The 23,445-nt window shown below is 37.6% G+C and overlaps 1 protein-coding gene across 1 annotated transcript in view; it reads left to right on the top strand.

Annotated features, from left to right (window-relative positions):
• Window positions 1-23,445, top strand: part of CPA6 (carboxypeptidase A6) — an 80,182-nt gene that overhangs the window by 11,396 nt on the left and 45,341 nt on the right. The window contains exons 5-7 of the mRNA XM_032847902.1: window positions 296-400; window positions 17,940-18,050; window positions 18,550-18,640. Coding sequence (XP_032703793.1) covers window positions 296-400; window positions 17,940-18,050; window positions 18,550-18,640 — 307 coding nt within the window. The remainder of the gene's footprint in view (window positions 1-295; window positions 401-17,939; window positions 18,051-18,549; window positions 18,641-23,445) is intronic.

The raw sequence follows: 23,445 nt of genomic DNA, 5'->3' as shown, positions 1-23,445 counted from the left end.
TATAAATAAATAAATAAAATCTTTTAAAAAGAGAAAGAGAAGCAAACTTATTTAAGGGATTGCCCTTTTTTGTCTATTTTCCTATTAGATTTGTAATTAAGGCAGTACATTTATTATTTCTACATAAACAGGCCTGGACTTCAGAAATAGATAGGAAATTTCTGTATTTTTTTGTGGGCTATCTAATGACTCAAACTATAGTGAAGAACTGCACTGAAATCTTATTAAATTGTGTTGATCAATGACTTTAAAAATAAAAGCCTGAGTTGGTTACTATGAATGCTCTTGTTTTCAGCTGGGCAGAAGGTCACGAACTTACAAAAGAGCTGTCTGGATAGACTGTGGTATTCATGCAAGAGAATGGATTGGTCCTGCTTTTTGCCAGTGGTTTGTAAAAGAAGTAAGTTAAACCCTTTATACAATGTCCATTTCAACTAACTGTTGCTTCCCATGTGTTTTTATTCTGCTCAAGAAGCAAAACTAGGAACTTAAAGCCAGCAATACCTGATTGAATGATAACACCTTGATTTTGGTGAGTTACTTTCATGGTTCTGAAAATTCATCATTACTCTGGCTCATTTTATCCTCACCTCTGTCCTCAGAGGTTGGAGTTACCAGCCCTCATTAAAAGAAAGGATCAGAGTTTCAGAGAATTTATTAGTTTGTGGACAAATTAGGAACCAACCAGGCAGCTGATTTATGGTAAAAGGCTAAACATCTAATTTATGGTGCTCCAGAGCAGTTTCTCATACAATATCAAACTTGGAAAATTCTGTACCACTTATCACAATGATCTCATATATGTAACAATAAAGGGATGAGCAAACAATTGCATTTTGCTTTCCTGCTATAGATCTGTAATATAACACCAAGGCCCCTTTGCGTCTATGGATTTTACGTTCTCAGTTTTACTACTTTTCAGTATTTCTAATGGTTGAAGATTCATTGTGATTTCTTATCAGAGGTTTCATTTAAATTATAAGTCTTCTGAGGCTAGTGTATCAAGTGGGTCCCTATTCCAAGCATGGGTCAATGGGGGGAACCTCATGGACCAACATCTTAATCTGTTTTGATATTTTCTATTCATCATCCAGAATGCAATGATTTCCATGGCTATTTTTAAACTTATTTGGTTTTTTTGGAAGATTCTTAAAATCAACCACTAGTACTGGTAATGAAAGTGAAGAAGTCTAAGGATATGAAGTTTCAAAGCCAGAAAATAACCCTACAAATTTCTTTAGTCCTATATTTATAGGGAACCATTAAGAACACAAAAGATCTTTAATTATTTTAGTTATATCACACTGTGTTTTGTGGGAAAATTAGGTGCCCTGCTGAGGTTTGTGATTTTGAGACCGCTCTTTCTCTTGGGAAAATATACCTCATAAGTGTCAAAAATGTACTAAATTTGCAAAATCTGCCTCCTGCCACTACCATACCCACATACATATCTTCAATTTTATAAATATGATGTAGTAACAAAGATTTTTAAATCATTCCCACTCAGTGCATTTAGGAATTCATATTCTCTTAAAATAAAATTTCATCCTGGTAGGACAAATGCAAAATCTAATAAATCAATTATAGGAGCATCCAGGTGATGCTCAGTTGAGCATGAAACTCCTGGTTTCAGCTCAGGTCTGATCTCAGTGTCATGAAATCAAGTGCTGTGTCAGACTCTGCACTCTGTATGGAGTCTGCTTGTCCCTCTCCTTCTGTCCTTCCCCTCTGCCCCTCTTCCTGCTCATGCAAGCATGCTTTCTCTAAAATAAATAAAATCTTTAAGAAAAACAAATTAACTCTATTACCTTGTGTTAAATATCTGTTGTTATACATACAACATATTGCCTGCTTTCTTAAGTTTCAAAAAGAAAAAGAAGAAAATTGGATAAGTATAGAACATCTGTCGTTAATAAACTGTGGTCTTATGTTAAAGGATGTAGGAATGTATGTCCCAAACATTTTAGCTTACCCTCACATGTGTAACTTCTTTACAACACCTAAACTTACTTTACTGGTTCATGTGGTTGTCTGTCTCTTCCTGTACCAATGCCAAGGGCAGATACTATCCTGTTCATTGTTAAATCCTCAGAACCTACAAAATACGAGGTATATAACCAATCTTCAAATATTAGTTAACGAATGGGAATAATGAGAATCCAGTGATAATGATGTGAAAATATTTCTGGGAGAAGACTTGTCCAATCATCTCATAGGAAATAAATGGTACTACCTGGACTTCTACAATGCACAATCTGTACAGCCATATATGACAACCTTATACCCAAGCTAAGTTTCCAAGAAAGAGGATAACACAGTATAAACATGGAAAAAGGATGAGGCATATATAATGACTGTCAATCAAGGGTTGTTGACTTTAGAGGAAGAAAAAGAAGCATCGATTAAGATTAGGCTCCATTTCACCCAAGAAGGGAAAGGCCTCCTTCTTCTTTCACCAGGCCATCGTCAAGCATGCACATGACTCTGGCCATTTCCATGTCTCTGCTACTCTTTCCACACCCCTATCACTCTCACGGTTTCAGGCTGCCCACGTGCTCCTCCACTTAATCACTTAAATTTCACCTCTGAGTCGGGGCAGCAACCAGAAATTGGGAAAAGAAGCCTTAGAGGTCACTAGTATCTGTGACCTTGTGGAAGCAGTGGGGCTGCCAAGGGGGTAGAAGTGACTGGAGTGGTTTGATATTTACACTTTACAGGCTTGTAAGAGATGCTCTCATCTTGCTTCTTTGAAGGCCCCTTCCCATTTATGGTGGTACTGGGGATAAGGAGAAAAGGAATGTCAATGATTTCAATAACTTTAAACCTGCCAAGCATTAGAACACCATCTCTTCTACACTAATTCATTCTCTTATTAATCCTCAGTCTCCCAAAGCAGACAGGAGGCATCTGTTCCAAGAGGGGTTCCGGGCAGTGTCCCTTCTACAGGCCATCTTCCCTCTAGCCCAGAAGTCCAATGGCCAGATCCCAGGCTTTCAACTCATCTCATTTCTGTGCCTTCTCTAGGGGCACCAGGGAACTTCTGGGCTCTTTCCCTGCCTTCTAGGAGACTCTAAGGGGCTGGGTCTAGTGCTCTCAGCCAACTTGTACACACTGCCAGTTGTCTCCTCCTGCACTTGCCACATATTGGCACGGGAAGATCAAGTGAGGTGATGTCCTCTCAGAATGATACATGGCGAACAGAATAGAGGTCCTCTTTCTTCCATTGTTTACCCTAATCTCTCAGTAGTTTCTACCATCTCTTGATTTCCCTGGAATTTCAACCCCAGGAGAGGCGGGTGGGTCAGAAGCCAAACATTTGGCTTCACACTTCTGTCTTTCTTGAATGTTTTCCCCAAACCAAAGGGCCTAAAACAACATTGATAACCTGATATGGTTTCTGTGGGCCAGCCATCCAGGTGCAACTAGCCAAGTACCTGTGGCTCAGGATCTCTCACAAGGCTGCAGTCAAGATGTCATCTGGAACTTCAGTCATCTCCAGGCTTGTTGGGGGAAAACCTGCTTTTGAGCTCACTCGGGTGGCTGTTAGCAGCCAGAGGTCATCCATTGCTGTAAGCAAGAAATATTCATTCCTTGCCACATGGGCCTCTCCGTAATACAGCCCACAGCAAGCAGCTAGGAACAGAGGAGGGATGGAGGGAGGGAAGGAGAGAGAGCAAGCCCAAGAGGAGACCAGTCTCTTTGTAAACTAACCTCACAAGTGACATCCTATCACTTTTGCCATATTCTGTCCTTTAGAAGTGAGTCAGTAGTTCCTGACTACGTTCAAGAGGTAGAGTATGGAACACAAAACTGTGTACCAAAGATGGGAATCATTGGAGAACCTTAAAGGCTGCCCTCCATACTTTGGTGGGACTTTATCTCGACTAGCCAACACTATAATCTTTGCATCCTTACTAGAACGTGAACTAGGAGAACATTTTATCAAGCCCTTCTGGGATCCTTACAGCAGCTTGCCTAGAAGTTCCTTGCATAAGGGTGCCTGTGTGGCTCAGTCAGTTCAGCATCTGACTCTTGATTTCAGTTCAGGTCGTGATCACATGATCTGTGAAATCCAGCCCAATGTCTGGTTCTGCACTTGAGTGGGAAGCCTGTCTAGGAATCTCTCTCTCTCTCTGCCCCCTCCTCCGCTTGCATGTGTGTGTGACTTCTCCCTTTCTCTCTCAAAAAAAGAACAACAAGTGGTAGTAGTAGTAGTAGTAGTAGTAGTAGTGGTAGTAGTAGTAGAAGTTATTTGCACAGCAGTTGATAATTAGACAAGCCTGGTTTGGAATGAGAGCTCTGAAATTCACTAGCTGTGTGATCTTGTGGCAAGTTGTTTACCCTCTCTGAACCTCAGTAATATATGACACACTGGGTTATTGGGACAATTAATTGATAAATAAAATACACTTAAAAATACACTTAATTGCTTGCCTTATAATCCCTTAATCAAATCAATTCTTGGTAGCAGTAGTATCAGCAATTTGATTTTTTTTATGTTTAACATCGAAAAATACTCTGTCACACTCATACTGCTATAGGGAACTTCAATAAGAACCATGTAGCATCCATTAAATAATGGAATGGATCTCAAATAAAAGAAGCAATGGGTAGGGCTTGTTTAAGGGGTAAGCACAGGAGCTTTTGTGCTCTGGTTGTGAGTGTTGGTGGCTGCTGGGAAACGGAATCAGACCTGCAGGGGACCCAAGAACTTGGGAGTCTGGCCTGTGCACTCTTGCTCCCTTTTTGGGTTTCTGGGGTTTCAGGGGAGCCTTTGGCCCTTGAGGGTATTTGGAGGCTGTGCCCAGAAGAGCAGGAGCAGGAGCAGGAGGGCCCCTGGAGATAGGCTGGACCTTGGGCCCAGAGTTGGCCAGCTTCTGCCTGAGGCAATGGTTATCTTCCTTCAGCCACTGGAACTCACTCTCTGCCCACAGAACAGCCTTCTGGCTCTCCTCACTTCTCCTCTCCAACAGGAAGTGCTCCCAGTCATGCAAGGAGGAGATTTTCTGCCATTCTCAGTGCAGGTCGTGGGCCATCTTCTTCTGGAGGCCTAAGTTCCAGTGGGCAGCATCCGCCTTCCTGCGCACCTTGGCAAGTTCGTTCTTCACTTGCAGGCAGTGTGCCTTCTCCTCCATCATCTTTCTCTCCAGGTGTTTGATGTGCTCCTTGCACAGCTTAAGCTCTGCCTCCAGCTTCAGGCGCAACTTCTGAATCTCACTTTGCAGGAGGGTGTTTTGAAGGTGAAAAGATACTTGCTCAGCTTGGTGGATTGTTTTGTTTCTTGGGAGCTCTTCATTCCTCTTGATGTGACTTTTCAGTGCCCTGGACGGCTTTCCTTTGTTCATGGGGCTCCCGCCTGAGGGCACAGGGTCAGTGGAGGAGGAGCCAGTCTCCACCTGCCTCCTTGAGCCCCCACCTTCCAGATGATCTCTAAGCAGCTCTAGCAGATGCATCACCTTCAGTATGATCTGGCTTAAGGTGTGGCATTGGCTCTGGCCCTCACCAGTGGCCTGCCGCCGCACTCCTCCCTCAGGAAGCTCGGCCCGCCTGCCTCCCGGGCCTCTTCCTGCACTCTCTGTCCACAGCTGCCAGTGTCCTGAACCAGCGGGTCTGCACTTCCCTGCAGATCAGGGCTGTCCTTGAAGCCTTCTGGTATTTTCCTCGCAGGGGGTTCTCCATCTTCCTGGGCTGCTCCAGAGATGGGATTTTCATCAGTCAGCTGGTGAGGGCTCTTCAACAGCCTTTCCTGAACTCCCTTCAGCAGGTGCATAGCGTTTTCCACTGAAAAGTACCCGACATCTTGATTCAGGGCAGCCAGAGCAAGAATCTGTAACAGGAGAGGACTGGCCTTCTGCTCAGATGATGCGACGGCTCCACAGGCTTGTGCCTCTGGTTCGGTCTTCTCCATGTCTTTTCCAGATACTTCATTCTGGGCACAATGCCCCTTTCTCCTTCTTCAGCTGAGTCCACTCTTTACTATGAACAACACCGCTGCAGTGCACACCAGGATCTCCCAGTGAAACCCAGAGACTCATGGCACATGTGGCAAATGTTCGAATGTCACCAAGCCAGCAGCCCACAGCTGCTCCAGGACAGCCCATAGTGGCTCCAGAGCTGTGTAGGGAGACATTTGGATGGCCACCAGCTGGCTCCAAAGAGCCTTGTGGCTTTGTCTCCAATCACCAGTGAGTGTCCTATGGGCCACTAGTAACTGCTTGGAACCCCTAGGAGGGTTCTGTCTCCAAAGCAAACCAGTGCCTGGCAACAGGAACTGAGGGTAGTTGGGGTGGGGGAGGTGCACCTGAGTCTCCAGTGCAAACCAGTACCTGGCAACAGGAGCTGATAATAGTTGGGGTGGGTGTGGGGTACCTGAGTTCTAGCCATGGCTAGTCTTACATGCCCAGAGTTATGCATAGCACTTAATTTATGCCTCCAATAATTCTACATTGCAGGGGCAAATTTGCCAGCATTTTTATTCATAGAATGTTTAGAAAGTGACTGAGGAAATATTTGATTTCCAAGTAAGAATGGCTTTCCCAAGCATAAAAGCAAAGGAGAAAGTCATAAAGGAAATGATTGACAGCTCTGACTTAATGAAAACATTATAGAGGAGTATTTAATGATAAGGAAAACTGTCTATGACATGTTTTATCTTTTATTATAATCTTATCATTTATTATTATTTATCAAAAAATAAAAGACCAGCTTGGATGTTATAATTTCAATATGGTAAAATTTGTATCTGAAATATATACATATGAGCAATATGCTAAATACTAAAAGAATTATGAGTGATTTTTATTTTCTTCATACTTTTCTGAATTTTCCAAATTTTCTATATTAAGCAGAACTTTAAAACAAATTTAACCCATTCAACACTGAATGCATTTCATTCTTGAATTCCTTTATGAATTCATATATTCCTACAAGTATTTTAGAGTTAGTGGTTGAATTCTATTTAACTCAGTGGGATACCAAAGATAAAATGAATATTTGTGATGATCCAGGGGAAAATCGAGAAAAAAATAGTCTAAAATGGAAAGTTCTTTCAGACTTTGAAGAACTATGATATAGGTGAATCTAATTTGATTCCATCAGAGAAAGATAGAAGTATACATAAAAATTTTTTTAAAGAAAAATCCTCTTAGTTTTCCAGGTAAGTCACTATATTCCTCTGCTCCTACCTAATTTGAAAACTCACCCTTCACGTCCAGCCCATTACACTGGAAAACCACCTCCATTACACATTCCCACCCATCTAAACTCAGCACCAGTGATGGCTAATTCTGGTCCCAAAATCTGGCATGTGATTCAGAGGTTTTAAGTAGATTATCTAAATAGCCAAAACTAGGAGTGGAGACTCTCAGGGAAGGGGGTTATTTCTAAGAACAGATGATGATTCTGAGTGTGGTAAATAGAACTATTTGGAGAGTATGGTGGGTTATGGGTATAGGATGGAGCTTTACGGAAGACTTGGTAGTTGTGTAAGAAGTCTTCCAACCAGGAAGCTTTCCAGAATGTGACGGCTCTTTGTCCCAGGATCCAAAAGCGTTCTAAGGAATACATCTTTGGATAAGCATCTCTTTCAGTCTCTTTATGTCTTCCTGGTTACTAAAGGTAAAAATAAATTCCCCTCTAATGTAAGTGTGAAACTCAGTTTTGGTTCAAAAATGAACCACTAAAAATAAACCAAAGAATAAATGGGTTAACTAGGAAATTAAAGAAGAATTTTAAAAATACATGAAGCAAGTGAAAATGAAAGTGTGACATCCCAAAATCCTTGGGATGCCGCAAAAGCAGTACTAAGAGGAAAGTGTATTGCAGTGTATACCTACCTCAAGAAGCAAGAAAAGTTTCAAATAAACAACTTAACTTTACACAAAAAGGAGTTAGAAAAGGAACAGAAAATAAAATCTAAAGCCAGCAGAAGAAGGGAAATAATAAAGATTAAAGCAGAAATAAATGATATGGAAGCAATTAACAACAACAACAAAAAAAAACAGTAGAATGGAGGGGTGTCTGGGTGGCTCACTCAGTTAAACATCTGCCTTCAGCTCAGGTCAGGATCTCAGGGTCCTGGGATCAAGCCCACTTTTCCCTCTCCCTCTGCCTGCTACTCTCCCTGCTATATTTGCTCTCTCTCTCTCTCCCTCTGTCAAATAAATAAATAAAATCTTTAAAAAACAACAGTAGAATGGATTAATGAAAAGTAAGAGTTAGTTCTTGGAAAGAATTAATAAATTGATAAACCCCTAGCCAGACTTATCAACAAGAAAAGAGAAAGGACCCAAATACATAAAATCATGAATGATAGAGGAGAGATCACAACCAACACCACAGAAATACAAACAATTATAAGAGAATACTATGAAAAATTATATGCCAACAAACCGGACAACCTAGAAGAAATGGACAAAGTCCTAGAAACTTAACAAACTACTGAAACTGAAACAGGAAGAAAGAGAAAATTTGAATAGACCCATAAGCAGCAAAGACATTGAATCAATAATCAAAAATCTCACAACAAACAAAAGTCCTAGGCCGACTGGCTTCCCAGAGAAATTCTACCAGACATTTAAAGACTTAATACCTATTCTTCTCAAACTGTTCCAAAAAAACAGAAATGGAAGAAAATCTTCCAAACTCATTCTATGAAGCCAGCATCCCCTTGATTCCAAAACCAGACAAAGACCCACTAAAAAGAATTATAGGCCAATATTACTGATGAACATCAATTGAAAAATTCTCAGTAAAATACTAGCAAGTCAAATTCAACAGTACGTTAAAAGAATTATTTGTCATGATCAGGTGAGATTTATTCCTGGGCTGCAGGGGTGGTTCAATACTCCCAAATCATCAATGTGATATACCATATTAATAAAAGAAAGGGTAGGAACCATATAATCCTCTCAATAGATGCAGAAAAGGCATTTGACAAAATACGGTATCCTTTCCTGACAAAAACCCTCAACAAAGTAGGGTTAGATGGAACATACTTCAACATCATAAAGGCCACATACAAAAGATCCATAGTTAATATCATCCTCAATGGAGAAAAATTGAGAGCCTTTCCTCTATGGTTAGGAAAAAGACTGGGATGTCCACTCTTACTATTACTATTTAACACAGTACTGGAAGTCTTAACCTCAACAGTGAGACAACAAAAAGAAAGAAAAGGCATCCAAGTTGGCAAGGAAGAAGTGAAAATTTACTCTATGCAAACAACATGATACTCTATGTAGAAAACCCTAAAGACTGTGCTGAAAATTGCTAGAACTCATACATCAGTTCAGCAAAGTCACAGGATATAAAATCAGTGTGCAGAAATCTGTTGCATTTCTATACACCTAGATCAAATATTTAATGAATTGGGTAAGCAAGTCTTTGTTCTTAATTGCATAATAAAAAAAATTCACCTTCTAAAAATGACCTGCATTTTTAAGTCATCTGACTTTGTTCATTACCACTCTAGGCAATTACAATATTTTGTTTTCTACCATTCTTTTAGTACCTTTAACTTACCATATTCTCCCATCCTTTCATCCTCTCCAATCTTCTCTTTAATGCTCTGCATCTTCCAACCCAGCTCTCTCACCCTTATATTCAATTTATAATGTTTTAATGCATAGCAGGGAATATATTAATGTTTGTTCTATTTAATTAAATTTAAATCCATTGCATCCATTTTACTCCACTAGCCAGGATTTGAGAAGTTCTGGGCACTGTTTCTACAGTCAGTTCTTGTTTTTCTTCCAAGTAGTACAGAACTGTAAAAGTGGCCATTCATGCTTAAGCCACAAAATATTTTTTTATTAACATATCATGTATTTTTAGCCCCAAGGTACAGGTCTGTGAATTGCCAGGTTTACACACTTCACAGCACTCACCATAGCACATACCTTCCCCGATGTCCATGACCCAACCACCCTCTCCCTACTCCCCTACCCGCAAGCAACCCTCAGTATTGAGATTAAGAGTCTCTTGTGGTTTGTCTCCCTCCCAATCCCATCTTGTTTCATTTATTCCTTTCCTACCCCCCAAACCCCCCACGTTGCCTCTCAACTTCCTCATATCAGGGAGATCATATGCTATCTTAAAAATCAATGAGAAAAATTGTGTTTGTTCTGTGACCTCTATCTATGTTTTTCAAAAGATTAAAAACTTTCTTGCTTTGTTATAAATATGTAGGGAAATTATCAAGAAATAGTAAAACTAATATTTATTACAGAATGATTTAACACATTAAAAATATTCCTATTTCTTTGTAAAAAAAAAAAAAGAGCTATTGTGGGTAATCTGAATAGTGCTTGCCTTGTCATTATTTAACTTACATGATGTTAGCATATTTTTTTATGCTGTGGCAAATGGCCATATTCCTTTCTTGATTTGTATTAGCTTCCAGTATTTTTTTCCTTTTCACTTTCAACATCATAAAATATCTATGAGAGTTCCTTTAATGTGAAATGTTGACAGCATCTTTTCTTGTGGGACATTTTCCCCTTTTCATCACAGCCACTTTTCTCATTTATGTCCACAAGTTTGTCTTCATTATGTTCCTCTGGCTGCATATCCAGAGTTGAATGGTGGCAGTGTCAACATTCCTGTTGTCAGCTATTTCATCTATAACTCTATTTACATTTGATTTAAATTTCACCTCTACATTATCACTTTCCATTCTGCTGCACTCTAATCTTTGTTGGTGTTAGGGTCCGTGATCAAAGGAACAAGACTGATACAAAGCAAAGGTCAAGCAAAGCTTTATCTCCTGCCAAGCATTGAAAATCAAACCGACCAGTCGGGGCCATCTCTTACAAAGAGGCGACAACGACCAGGACCCCGACCCTAATGACTCCCCTAGCCCACGGCGGCCCCCCTAGCCAGCGAAGGCCACTCCCCGACAACACTGCTCATGATGCTCCCGACAACCATGACGCTCCCGATGACTACAGCTTCCCAGCCTCACAGACTAAATTTATAGAGGTGGGGTTGAGCCCGGCCCACACACAGGTGGCCAATGAGATTGCAATACACAGGGAAAACTGCACAGTCATGCTAGGTCAGCAGTACGGTTGACAACTGAATTTCAATTTACCATAGTAAATATATGCGCGCCCCACTGATTGGATGTCTCCATCCGGCCTGGCCAGCCCCTATATTCGGGGTTTGCAAGTAAGTTCCTCTGGGAGGGGCGGGGTCAATCTAAGTTTACAACCAAACACCTCCCTCTGGCTAACCAGGCCCCTACAGTTGGCCCATCCCTTCCTACCATTTTCCATTTTTGTAAAATGCCACATACAGGGCAACATAGCTACACTCCTTGCTATCTGTGTGTGAGTTGAAAACCAGATGCACAGTGACCAGTCACCCACTGACAGACTTTAAAAGTCAGTCACAATTATTGATGCCCATCTGTTATTTACATAATGATTTGGAAATGAAAGATCTAACACTGGAAACTAAAATTTGAATTTGAATTTAACTAAACTGTGATAACTGAAATTTGCGTATACTGGAATCTCACAAACTAAGGACACCTGTACTTTCTCTTACAAAGTATAAGAGTATTATATAGAACATTTTACTAATGCCACAAAGTTGATCCTGGTCTCTACTCTGTTGTTCCTGAGTAAATACCACCAACCAATGTTATTAGACAATCTCAGCATAAAAGTTCTACAAATGAAGGACGCCTGGGTGGCTCAGTTGGTTGGGCAGCTGCCTTCGGCTCGGGTCATGATCCCGGGGTCTTGGGATTGAGTCCCACATCGGGATCCTTGCTCAGCGGGGAGCCTGCTTCTCCCTCTGCCTCTGCCTGCCTCTCTGTCTGCCTGTGCTCACTCTCTCTGACAAATAAATAAAATCTTTAAAAAAAAAAAAAAGTTCTACAAATGAGATGTGGTATTTTGAAAGAGTAAAATGGACATGCACCAGATATTATAATCCTGCCAGTGACACAAAACATTTCAAATATTTATATTTTATTAGAAAATGTAGATTTTTCAATCATCACCTTTCTTGTTAGATCAATCCCTGGGCAGTTCTAAGTATATGTTCATATGAAAGTAACTAGAATTTGAAGGATTACCATATGATTTTCCAGTTCTCCATCCTTCATTCAGAGAACATTTCTGCTTGTGTTGCTTTCAAACTATTATTTAGTTACCATTTTGTATTTAATGAGCTTCTTGCAGCAAGACACCAAATATATTTATAGATCAAACTCCCTCTTGAAATTTTCTCTAGAAATTATCTTGCTCTAATTAATTTTCCTAGTATTAAATTTTAGGTACTTCCTTTGTGTTGAGATGTACCTCCTTTGGTACTACAACTCTTTTCCAACCTAAACAGTTTTACTTCAGTCCAAGTAAGGATATTCTTCAGCTTGACTGATGACTGTGCTCTTCCTTTGGCCTCAGCTGTAACATGCCTTCTCTCAGTGTGCCCTTTGTTGAAGATGGTTATTATTCTTACATCTTCTATAGTGAGTCTAGAACAAAAACAAAAACAAATAATTTAAATGCTATCTCTTTTAAACCCAGTAACACCAATTCTAAAAAAAAAAAAAAAAAAGCTCTAACATTTCAGGTTTTAGTAGGGGTCTAAGAAACAATTTTTGATCAAATCCAAAAACTGAAAAGGAGGGAAACTCTTTAGCATAACTTTGTCACATTACACAAAGACTTTAGTGATTGTAAAATTTGCCTTCAAATTTAACAAACATTTATTTGGTGAATTTGGGTATATGATAAATATTTAAGGAGAAATCAAAATCGTCTTAGCAGGTGATGAATATCAAATAGATTCATTTTTTGTCTCTCTTCAGAAATTCCCTAACCTAATACCAAACATATTTTCCTAACAAGATAATATTCAGGACTTCTTTGATTTTTTTTTTTTTTTTTTTTTTTGGCAAAGTATTTTTAAATAAATTGATGAGGTAAGTGTAGTACCTAAAGGCTGCCACACTGAGGCATGGGATGCATTGCTTTGTGACTGGTTTTCAAATCACAATTACTAGTCTTCCTCTTAAGGAAAGATAGTAGTCTAGAAATTAAACTCATAAAGCCCCGATGGAACTTGATAAGTAGGCATCTCCTTTCCTGTGTGTTTGGGTGGTATAAATTGATTGCTAAAAAGAGTCCCACACATTAGAAGGAAAGCACACCCGCTACTTTATGGTTATCATATGTTAGAATAATAGGAAATAGTCCCATGGTCATCTTTTTTCTAGAAATGTTTCCTAAACTACAAAAGAGAAATGATCTGTCCTATTACTTAAAGCATTCAAGCAACGAGATCTCTCAATGGTTCTATTCAGGATTGAACAGTCAGTTACATTGTTATTATTCTCCCTTTGTCTGACCAGATGGGGAATGACTACAATTCTTAGAGAGTTATAAAAATCACAAATAAAGCATATGCAATATAATGACACCCTGTTTGTCAGAGAAAGAACATGTTCTGGCAAGTCCTGGAAATTAAATCCACTCCAGAATAGTATACTAGAAAACAATTTTCTAATCTAATACATAATTTGACTATAAAGAGCTTTAAAATGAGTCTATGTTAATGACCACAAAATAAATAAAACAAAATTTGACAAAATTATAAGAAAAAATAATAAATCTAAAATGATGTTTTTTAACACAACTCACAGTGATTAAGAAAACAGGCAAATATTTAGCAAGAATATGGTTGATATAAGCAATAGACAAACTTAATCTAGTAAACACATTTAGAATCCATACCCAATAATTAGAGAATGCATTTTCTTTTCAAGTCCAACTGAAACATTTATAAAAATTGACTATATACTAGACCACAAAGCAAGTTCAAGAAATACTAAAGAGCCTATATCATATAGACCAAATTTTCTGACTGTAATGCAGTTGTTAGAAAGTATTTATGAAAATGTGACTTAAAGAAAATTCACATTTTAAAATTAAAAATATAACATGTTTAAAGAAATGAAGGAAAATGTTCAATATTTACAATGAAATGGAAATAAAACTATTGTATATCAAAACATATGAAATGTAGCTAAGGTAGTACTGAAGAAGAATTTGTAGTTTCAAATAAATATATTGCAAAAGACTAAGACCTCCAAATTAATGACCTAAGCTTTCAACTCAAATTAGAACAGGAAAAAGAGAATTAGCAAAAGCAACACAGGGCAGAAACCAACAAAACAGAAAATTAAAGATATAATCTTTCCTATTGTATCTTCATTTTATATTTAATTTCTGCTCTAGGCCTAGATGGTTTGCTCTCCAAATAATGAGTAATATAACCTTGTTACCAAAACCAGACAAAGACAAAATAAAAAAGGAAATTACAAGTCTATCTCAGGAATATAAATGTAAATATTAGCGACCTGAATCCAGCTAATATAACAAGAATACATATCATAACCAAAGGAGCTTATCCAAGGAATACAAGGATGATTTAACAATAGAAAATTACAAATTAAAATTGTTTATAACAACTATATGACATTGTGTTAATAATGTATAACAACTACATAACATTGTGTTAATGTATGAAGAAAGATTATATGCTAAAATTCAATATCCATTAATGACAAAAATAACCTAGCATAATAAAAGACATCTTGAGTGTGTTCAACATTAATTTTTAAAAAAGTGTGAAAGGAGACTGATCAGAAATAGCCAAGGCAATTTTGAAGTAGAACAACATGAAGAGGCATATCCTACCAAACTGAACAGATGCTATATAAACCATAGGGTGGTTTTAGTAAATGGACATAAACCAGGGTGCATTAGTCAATTCTATACACACAAGAAAACTTGACATTGTACAGAAGTGGCATGTGACCTTACTGGAGAGATGAGCCATCCAAATGAGTACAATGGCATAGTTAGTTTTCCATAGCAGAAAAATAAATAAATCCCAACCTCACATCATGTAAAAAAAAAAAAAAATCATTTCCAGGGGTTTTAAGACTTATATTTGAAAACAAATTTTAGAACAACTATTTGGAGAAAATACAGGATAACATCTCTATGATATTAAGGCAGAGGTGAATTCTTAAATAAAACTTTATATGTACAATTGTCATCAAAGTTTATGTATAACAAGGATATGATGAAAATAGGAATCAATGAGCTAAAAAAAAGGAGGGTGTCCATGATGCATATAAACAAAGGATTACTATCCAGAAAGTAAAAAGAATAAATAGAGTTTAATTTTTTTAAATGGGCAAAAATGAGTGAGCAATTTATGGAATCACCTATTATATAAAAGCTGTTCAATATAATTTGTAATGAGGAAAATGCAAAGTAAGACAACAAAAGCATCCATTAGATTTTTTTTTTTTTAACTAAAAGCTCAATGATATCAAAGGTTGGGAAGGTTGTAGAGCAATGGGAATTCACATTCACTGCAGATGAAAGTATTTACTGATTTAGAGAGAAATAGCATTTAATAAAGTGGAAGGCATATAAATCCATGGCCCACCAAATCCCTTCCTAGATGTGTAGAAAAGAAACTCTCACACATGTCTAGGAGAAATGTGCAAGAATGTTCACTGCAATATGGTAACAATGAAAGCAACCTAACTCTCCACCAACAAAATAAGGAATCAAACTATTGTGGATTTAATTATAATGGAATACCATTTAATTGTGTTGTTAAAATTAACAAATCAACTTAAGTGCCAAAAATTTGGGGAGAAAAACAGACTTGATTGATATATCAGGATCTCATTTGCATGAAATTTCAAAGCATACACAATATTATATATTGTTCCTGATTCCATGTACATATAAGAAAACATAAAATCATGCATGGGAATGAATGATGATTCAAAAGTTAGGGTAGTGATTACCTTGGTAGAGAAAAGGAAAACAGATCAGGGTATACTAAAAAAGGGAGCTTTGTTTTATCTGTAATGTCTCAATTTCTCTGTAAAAGATTTAATAAATATGGCAAGAGGTAGTTGGTGGGCACATAGATATAATATTGTCTGCTCTTCTATTTGCTTCAAATATATATTGTGATTTTTTAAAAGGAAGTTAGTAATATTCTTTTAAATACAAAAGCATGGTGGTCACTTGCATTGGAGGAAGAAAAGGCAGGATAAGATGAGAAAGTTTCCCAGCAGATCTCTAGCATAGTCTGGTGCTTAAGTGCTAACATGATCCATGCTTGGAAAAGATGAGACTTCCCAAGTTTGGACTGAAATAAATGAGCTGTGGTCAGGTAAGAGGGAGGAAGAGAAATTACCATGACTTTTCCCTGCCCTTTCTTGCCCTGTTGCCCCAGCTCTGTTTCCTTCCATCTCCTCTCTCTCCCTCACTAGCATGGCACAGAAAGCCACATCTGCCTAACTTTATGGAAGAAATGTAGCTAACCATATAACTCTGTCTTTGCCTTCCCCAGCAGACTTCCTCCAGGCATTGGGGAACCTCCATTAATTAGAGAAAATCAAAACTCTACGATATGTACACTCACATATCAGAAATTTTCCTCTCATTTGGGGCATTAGAAATTCAAGCAGTATGAAAATTCTACAGAAGCTATGTGGCCAAAAAATTATTATTGAGCCTTGAAGTAAGAGAGAATTGTATTAACATTTATTAACTTGTGCTAATCTCCTAGATATTTAAATTAGATTCAGTAAAGTTGTATTTAACTCTTGTGTTCTTGAGCATTTCCCTATATTTTCATTATTTCTAATATGATAGTTTTAACATATTATTGGATTGCTCTCTGTGAACAGCATTCTCATCATGTAAGTGCCAATGCTGTTTATGATGGGTTCAGAGATCCTACTTAACTATATGTAAAAGAAGATTGAAGTTTTAAGTATTAAATTTTCCAAAGCAATATATATGTGATTTAAGAATTTTCTTTATTTTGAATTTTTTTAATATAGTAAAAATTCACACAATCCAAAGGGATATAAAGGTATTATACTAAAGGTAACTCTCTTTCCTGTACATTGTCCCATGAGTTCCTTCCCCAGCGGCAGCCATTTTCAATTTCCTGTTTCTCTAAGATACCTTATATGTGGACAAATAGGCATCAAAAAGAATTGTTTTAGTAGTCCATTCCATAGGAATCGTATTTCAAAATGTCTGTATTCTTAACACATTCAGTGCTTCTCTGTTTGAGGCCAAATGAGTAGTGCAGAAATCTTCAGGCTTGGGGTAAGACACAATATAAGTAAAACCCAATCACTAGAGCAAGATTTTGAAGCCAGCCATGATAAAAGTGACAGAGATGTCATAATGATTATTAAACTCTTTATAGAAAAATCAGGAGAGAACAGTGTCAATGCAGTAAGTTCCAAGATTTGAGTCTGGTACCAGTTAGACATAAACAATTAAGTGGCATGTATAACTAGCTTGTGTTATCCTGTAAGGATACCAAACTATATGGGTAATTATTTTGTCTAAAATTGAATGTAATCTTTTTAAAAAAAACTGATTATACTGAAGTGTATCTAAATAATTTCTTTCTTAAGCAGTCTAATATTTAGCCAGTTCTGAAATACTGTCAGAGACTACCCAATTAGTCTGTTTTTCTACCTCTGCTAAAATGTATACCTAACAAAATGTTTGCAATAAAAATCCCAAGAACGAATGTATGATGTGGGTGGAGGATGGGTTAAATATGTGATGGGGATTAAGGAATACACTTGCTATGATGAGCACCAGCTATTATATGGAAGTGTTGAATCACTAATATTACACTGTATGTTAATTAACTGGAATTTAAATAAAAACTTAAAAATAATTTAAAAATTTTTATTTTAAAAAAAGTATGTGATGTCAAAGAGTATTATTCATATTAGCTCGTTACTCTTCAACACAATATATTTGGTATTTCCCATGGATGCAAAGGATTTTCATGTATTTTTTCTAAATCTATATTTGGGATCCATTTGTAAGAAAAATGTCACCTTTGTCTTTTAGGCTCTTCTAACATATAGGAGTGACCCAACCATGAGAAAAATGTTGAGTCATCTGTATTTCTATATCATGCCTGTGTTTAACGTTGATGGATACCATTTTAGCTGGACCAGTGTAAGTCACTTTGCCTATCCAATTGAAAAGAGATAGAAAACAGCCATAGAACAGGAAGGAAACCTGGTGGGCAGACTGCCTAGTGATTCCAGAACTGCAAAAGAGACCTCCACTCCCTGTCCCATCATAGCAGCAAACTTTGGTTTATATGTTTGGCTTTGCATGAGATTCATTATATCTCATTTGGAAGATTTATCCTTCCAAAGAAATTGTGAAAAGTCACTAGTCTAGCCCAGCTTACTCAATTTACCCAAGAAGAAATAAGGCCAAGAGAAGCTAAGAGAGTAAGTGTGTGACAGAAATTAGAGCATGACCCTGGGGTCTCTGGGGTCTCTGGGTCTCTGCTCCTTATCCATTCCTCTTTCTACTCCTTAGATTTGTCTGTTCCTAGAGGAACTCTCTCTGCAGTGCTGTGATTCATTCACCAGTTGTGCTATAAAAATGCATGTGAATAACTTTTGAATATTTTTTCTACACCTATTTTCTTAATTACACTTAGGATCGATTTTGGAGAAAAACAAGGTCAAGGAACTCAAGGTTTCGCTGCCGTGGAGTTGATGCCAATCGTAACTGGAAAGTGAAATGGTGTGGTAAGTTGGAAACTAACTGGAATTTGGATCCAGAGGTTTCCACAGCTTTCACTCTCAAAAATGATGAGCCCATTAGGACTCCAATGTAAGACTGATGTTTTCCTATGTGTGAAAACTTAACAGAGAAAAACACAGATATGTACATTGTAGCTATAATTTGTAAAAGAAAATGAAAGGAATTTTTAATATGGAAATATCAAAGATTTACATCTGTCAACCCAATCTTGAAAATTGAAAATTTAAACACAGATGTAAAAGCAGAAAACAGGAATATTCAACATTCAGAAACTAAAACAGAACTGTGGTTTGAGGTATAAATCTGGTTAAATGTTTTCTTCCTTTCATTGAGAAAGTGAGAGTAATTTTGATCCTGCTTTCATCTGGCTGTGACAATCAAAAGTACTAAATCCTTGTCTAGAATCTACCTATCTAAGGTCTCATGCATTGACTGACCACTTACATGGCAAGTATATTTCTGCTACATTGCATCCATCATTAATACCTTTCAAGTGAAGAGAGGATGTCTTTTTTTTTTTTTTTGAGAGGATGTCATTTTAAGAAACTCTTCAAAATAAAGAAACAGCTAGGTACTAGAGAGGGGAAGGTGGAGAGAAGGGAGAAAATTAACCATAGCTAGTATACAGGGGGCAAAACTTGATCTCTACCCACCTTGGTTTTTCAGCTGAAGCTCTTAAAAAGGCAGATTGGCAAAAGAAAAAGAGTTTATTAACATGTGCGGCACATGTCACATGGAAGAAACCTCATGAAAAGTAACTCAGAGTGGCAACTTAAAACTCTGGTTTATATAGCATCTTCAAGGAAATTGTAGAGAAATGACAGGACAAAGGAAAGTAGTTTGGGGATAAAATAACTAAAATAAATATATGGGAGGCAACGAATGGAGGCAGGTTTGTTTGCAGATTCCTGAGGTGCTGTCTCTAGGATAATAAAGTCTGTCTCCAGTAAAAGAATTTATATCCTCTTTTTAGGCAGAAAAATGGAAGGTAGAGAGAGGTTTTCCTGCATTTGCTGCTGCTTAATTGCCTTCAGCTCAAAATAATTTTCACATCAAAGAGGCATATTTTGGGGTGACATATTCTGGTTTCCTTCATTAGTATCATACTTGGCAATAGAAGGGAGGGTACAAAAAGTATTATCAAAAGGCAGTTGTAAGGAGCTCCCCTTTCAGAGTCCTTCCTATAAACCATTGTGTATTAGAAGATCTTCTGTTAGTCCCTTAGAAATGAGGCCTATTCCCAAATCACTCATCCTCTGACGCATTAGACACCACTCCTCCCATCCTACCAGCATCAGACAAAGCAGCTGGGCATGGGTTTAGACTCCTTCCACACATCCTCTCCAGGCAACCTCCCTTAATCAGTTAGAACTCACAAATAAGAATATGTCTCTAGAATATAACAGATATGGTTTGATTCTACCATTATTAGCTCAGTGATTTGGGTGATTTTTTTTAACCCATCAATTTATAACAATAACACCTATCTCATAGCATTCTTATGGGAATTAAAGGAATTTACATATGTTTAATGCCTAATTCAGTCCTAGTTCCAAACAGAGATCTAAATGTCAGTGATCTATCCCTTCTCCCCCAAGCTGCAGAACAGTCAATTGATCTCTGAGCCTCAGGTCCACGTTAAAGTACTTCTTTCCTTCAGGAGAGTGTTGTGATGATAAGCCTTAAGGTAAACTTAAAAGGGTTCGCATTTGTGAGAGAAGAAAAGCATCACATAGATATTATAAAGTGCTGTTAATGATGGTTTATATTTTAAAATTTTTTCTTCAGGGCACCTGGGTGGCTCAGTTTGTTAAGCGTCTGACTTGATTTCACTTCAGGTCATGATTTGAGGGTCATGAGATCAAGCCCTACATCAGGCTCCACATTCAGCAGGAAGTCTGCCTAAGATTGCCTCTCCCTCTCCCTCTGGCCTCCCACCCTCTCTCTCTAAAATAAAGAAATAAATCTACAATTTTTTTTTTCTTCAGCCTGGACTGAGAAAAAAGCTGGTTCACATTAACTCCCTAAGACTACTAATTTTTTTTAAATTCTTTCCCCCACCCTTTCTGATGCAACCATTTTGCATGCTCATAACTGTGTGTCCTATTTCATTAGTTGGTAGATATCTGTATCCATGTGTATGTCACACAAATGATGCCCACAGTCATCTAAGTGAGTGCACTGAATGGATAGCTAAGCTTAGTAACACTAGCAGGCCAGCCAGCTCTGCCTGTAGAAAGTTAGACTCTTGTCTATATCCAGTTACAAGTAAGTGTCTTGCTTTCCATCGTTCTTTTTCCTTTACCTGGCTTGTTTCCTTCATACATAGACCTTCACTGTTTTCTTAGTTTCATCTGCAGTCCTCACTAGAATTCCTTTGATCCTTTGGATTTCTGAATCATTCAGATTCTTCCTGTGAGTCTGTACTCAAGGTGTACAAGGGGATTATGTCAATTGTCAGTTGCAAAATGACCTTGGTAGACTGTTGTAAGTGATGTGGAAATGCAGGCAGCCTGGCTGGGATCATCTCTCCCCACAAGGTGTCCCGAGGAGATGCAGATGATCTGACAGGTAGGCAGATATGGACTTCCTCCCCCACAGCATCATCTCCCCACAGCTATTGGCTTGGTCCAGGGGACAGTGAACCTCACTGAGGGAACCACTCTGAGGTCAAGGGCCCAGAAATAATTGTAGTCTCTAAGTGAGGCTCCAAATAAACAACCATTGTATAAATGACATAGAAATGCCCAGGAATGCCCAGGACCATTGAAAACACTATAGAGTCAACATTGAACTGAAAAAAACAGCTATTTCTTTCCTTAAATGAGTCTCAAACTCAAAGAGTAGAACATGAAACTCTTTTTTATCATGAAAAATCCGTGGATTCCCACATAACTGTTACACTTCAGTGCATTTAATGTGGAGTAGACAGACAGCCTAGAACATACTTCCTAGCTCCTCCTAGGGGTCTTCAGGCCATGAAATGAATATCATTGCTCAAAAGTGGATCCAACAGGGAGTCAAACAGTCAAAGTAGTAGTGGGAACCAAGAATAAATATACTAATTATATTCATTAATTTGCCATAGTTAATTAAGTACATACTCTCTGCTAGGCACTGTGGGTTGTTGTTATGTTTTTTGCTCGTTTGTTTCCTTCTTCTATGTACTCTTTTTGGAGAACACCATGAGCACTGCTTCTTCCAAACTGGAACAAATCCAGGAGAGAGGCAAAGAGTTTGGATGATATCCATGTTTAAATTTTAATCCTTAAATAACTCAAGTGTTGCCTAAAAATAAGTTATTATTAGGACAACCTACAGAATGGAAGAATTTGCAAATGACATATCTAATAAGAGGCTTTTATTTAGAATATTAAAATAACTCTTACAACTCAACAATAAAAAACAACTCAATTTAAAATGGACAAATGATTCCAACAGACACTTCTTTAAAGATTTACAAATGGGAATAAGTACATTGAAAAAAAAAATGCTCAACATCATTAGCCATCAGGGAAATGCACTTCAAGATACCACATCACACCCACTAAGATGGCTATAATAAAAAAAAAAAGACAGACAATAACAAGTGTTGGTAAAGGTGTGGAGAAGCTGGAACTCTCATACTTGCTGGTGGGCATGTAAAATGATGTGGTCATTTTGGAAAACTGTTTAATGGTCACTCAAAAATTTAAACATAGAGTTACCATATAACCTAGCAATTCTACTCCTACATATATATCTAAGAGAAATGAAAACATTTGTCCATACAATGCATGTACACAAATGTTCATAGCAGCATTATTTATAATAGTCAAAAACTGGAAATTGTTCAAATGTCTGTCAACCAAGGAATAGATAATAGTATTTAGCCATTAAAAGAATACATACTGATACAACATAGATGCAACATAGATGAAACATTATCCTAAGTGAGATAAGACAGTCATAAAATAATATTGTAGATTCCATTTATATGAAATATCCAGAATAGGCAAATCCATAGAGACAGATAGTAGATCAGTGGTTGCTCAGGGCCAGGGAGGGGTGGGAGGTAATGCTACTGAGGAAGAGGTTTCTCTTTGGGATGATAATGTTGTTGGAATTAGATTGTAGTGATGGTTGTGAATATACTAAAATTCATCCAATTATACACTTCAAAAAAGCAAATTTTATTACCATTTAAGAGCATGTTGGGCATTTAATGAAATATAACTCTTTTTTTAGAACACTCCATTATCTAATATTATAAATTAGGTATAGTGTGGAGAAAATCATTTTTTAGCAGTGCAATCACAAATGCCTCTCTCTACAGATGCCCTTCTCCTACCAACACCCCCTCACCCTATCAAAAAAAAAAGGGGGGGGGACCTGTTTTGATTTGGCAAATGTTTCAATAAGTCACCTGAAATGAAAGGGGAGCTACTATGTACTGTTTGTTTGCAGCCAATACCTGTGAAAGAGCAATGGATGGTCACTGGCCTGCTTGTTAAGAGGATGAGTTCTTCTAGCTGAAAGGCTTTTGCTTTAAACCTGAACTGAATTGCTATAAAAACATATAGAGAATTTCAGAGACAAAATTTGGGACAAGGAGAGGAAGAACAGGGAGAAGTGATGCTGCTGGAATATCTAGAAAGGGAATTCTTGGAAGTCAAAGATGATTAATGAGAATTTTAATTAAATTTTCCTGTAAAGTATGCAAATTCTCTTCAGTATTCCAACCAGCACTGGTAATATTCAGTACACTCTCTTTCACTGATTAACGCTTTGTGGAATGGGATATGCTATT

This window comes from Lontra canadensis, unplaced genomic scaffold (assembly GCF_010015895.1).
Source record: "Lontra canadensis isolate GAN:19392208 unplaced genomic scaffold, GSC_riverotter_1.0 scaffold195, whole genome shotgun sequence".
NCBI classification, from domain to species: Eukaryota; Metazoa; Chordata; class Mammalia; order Carnivora; family Mustelidae; genus Lontra; species Lontra canadensis.
This window is presented reverse-complemented; position numbering and strand designations above follow the sequence as displayed.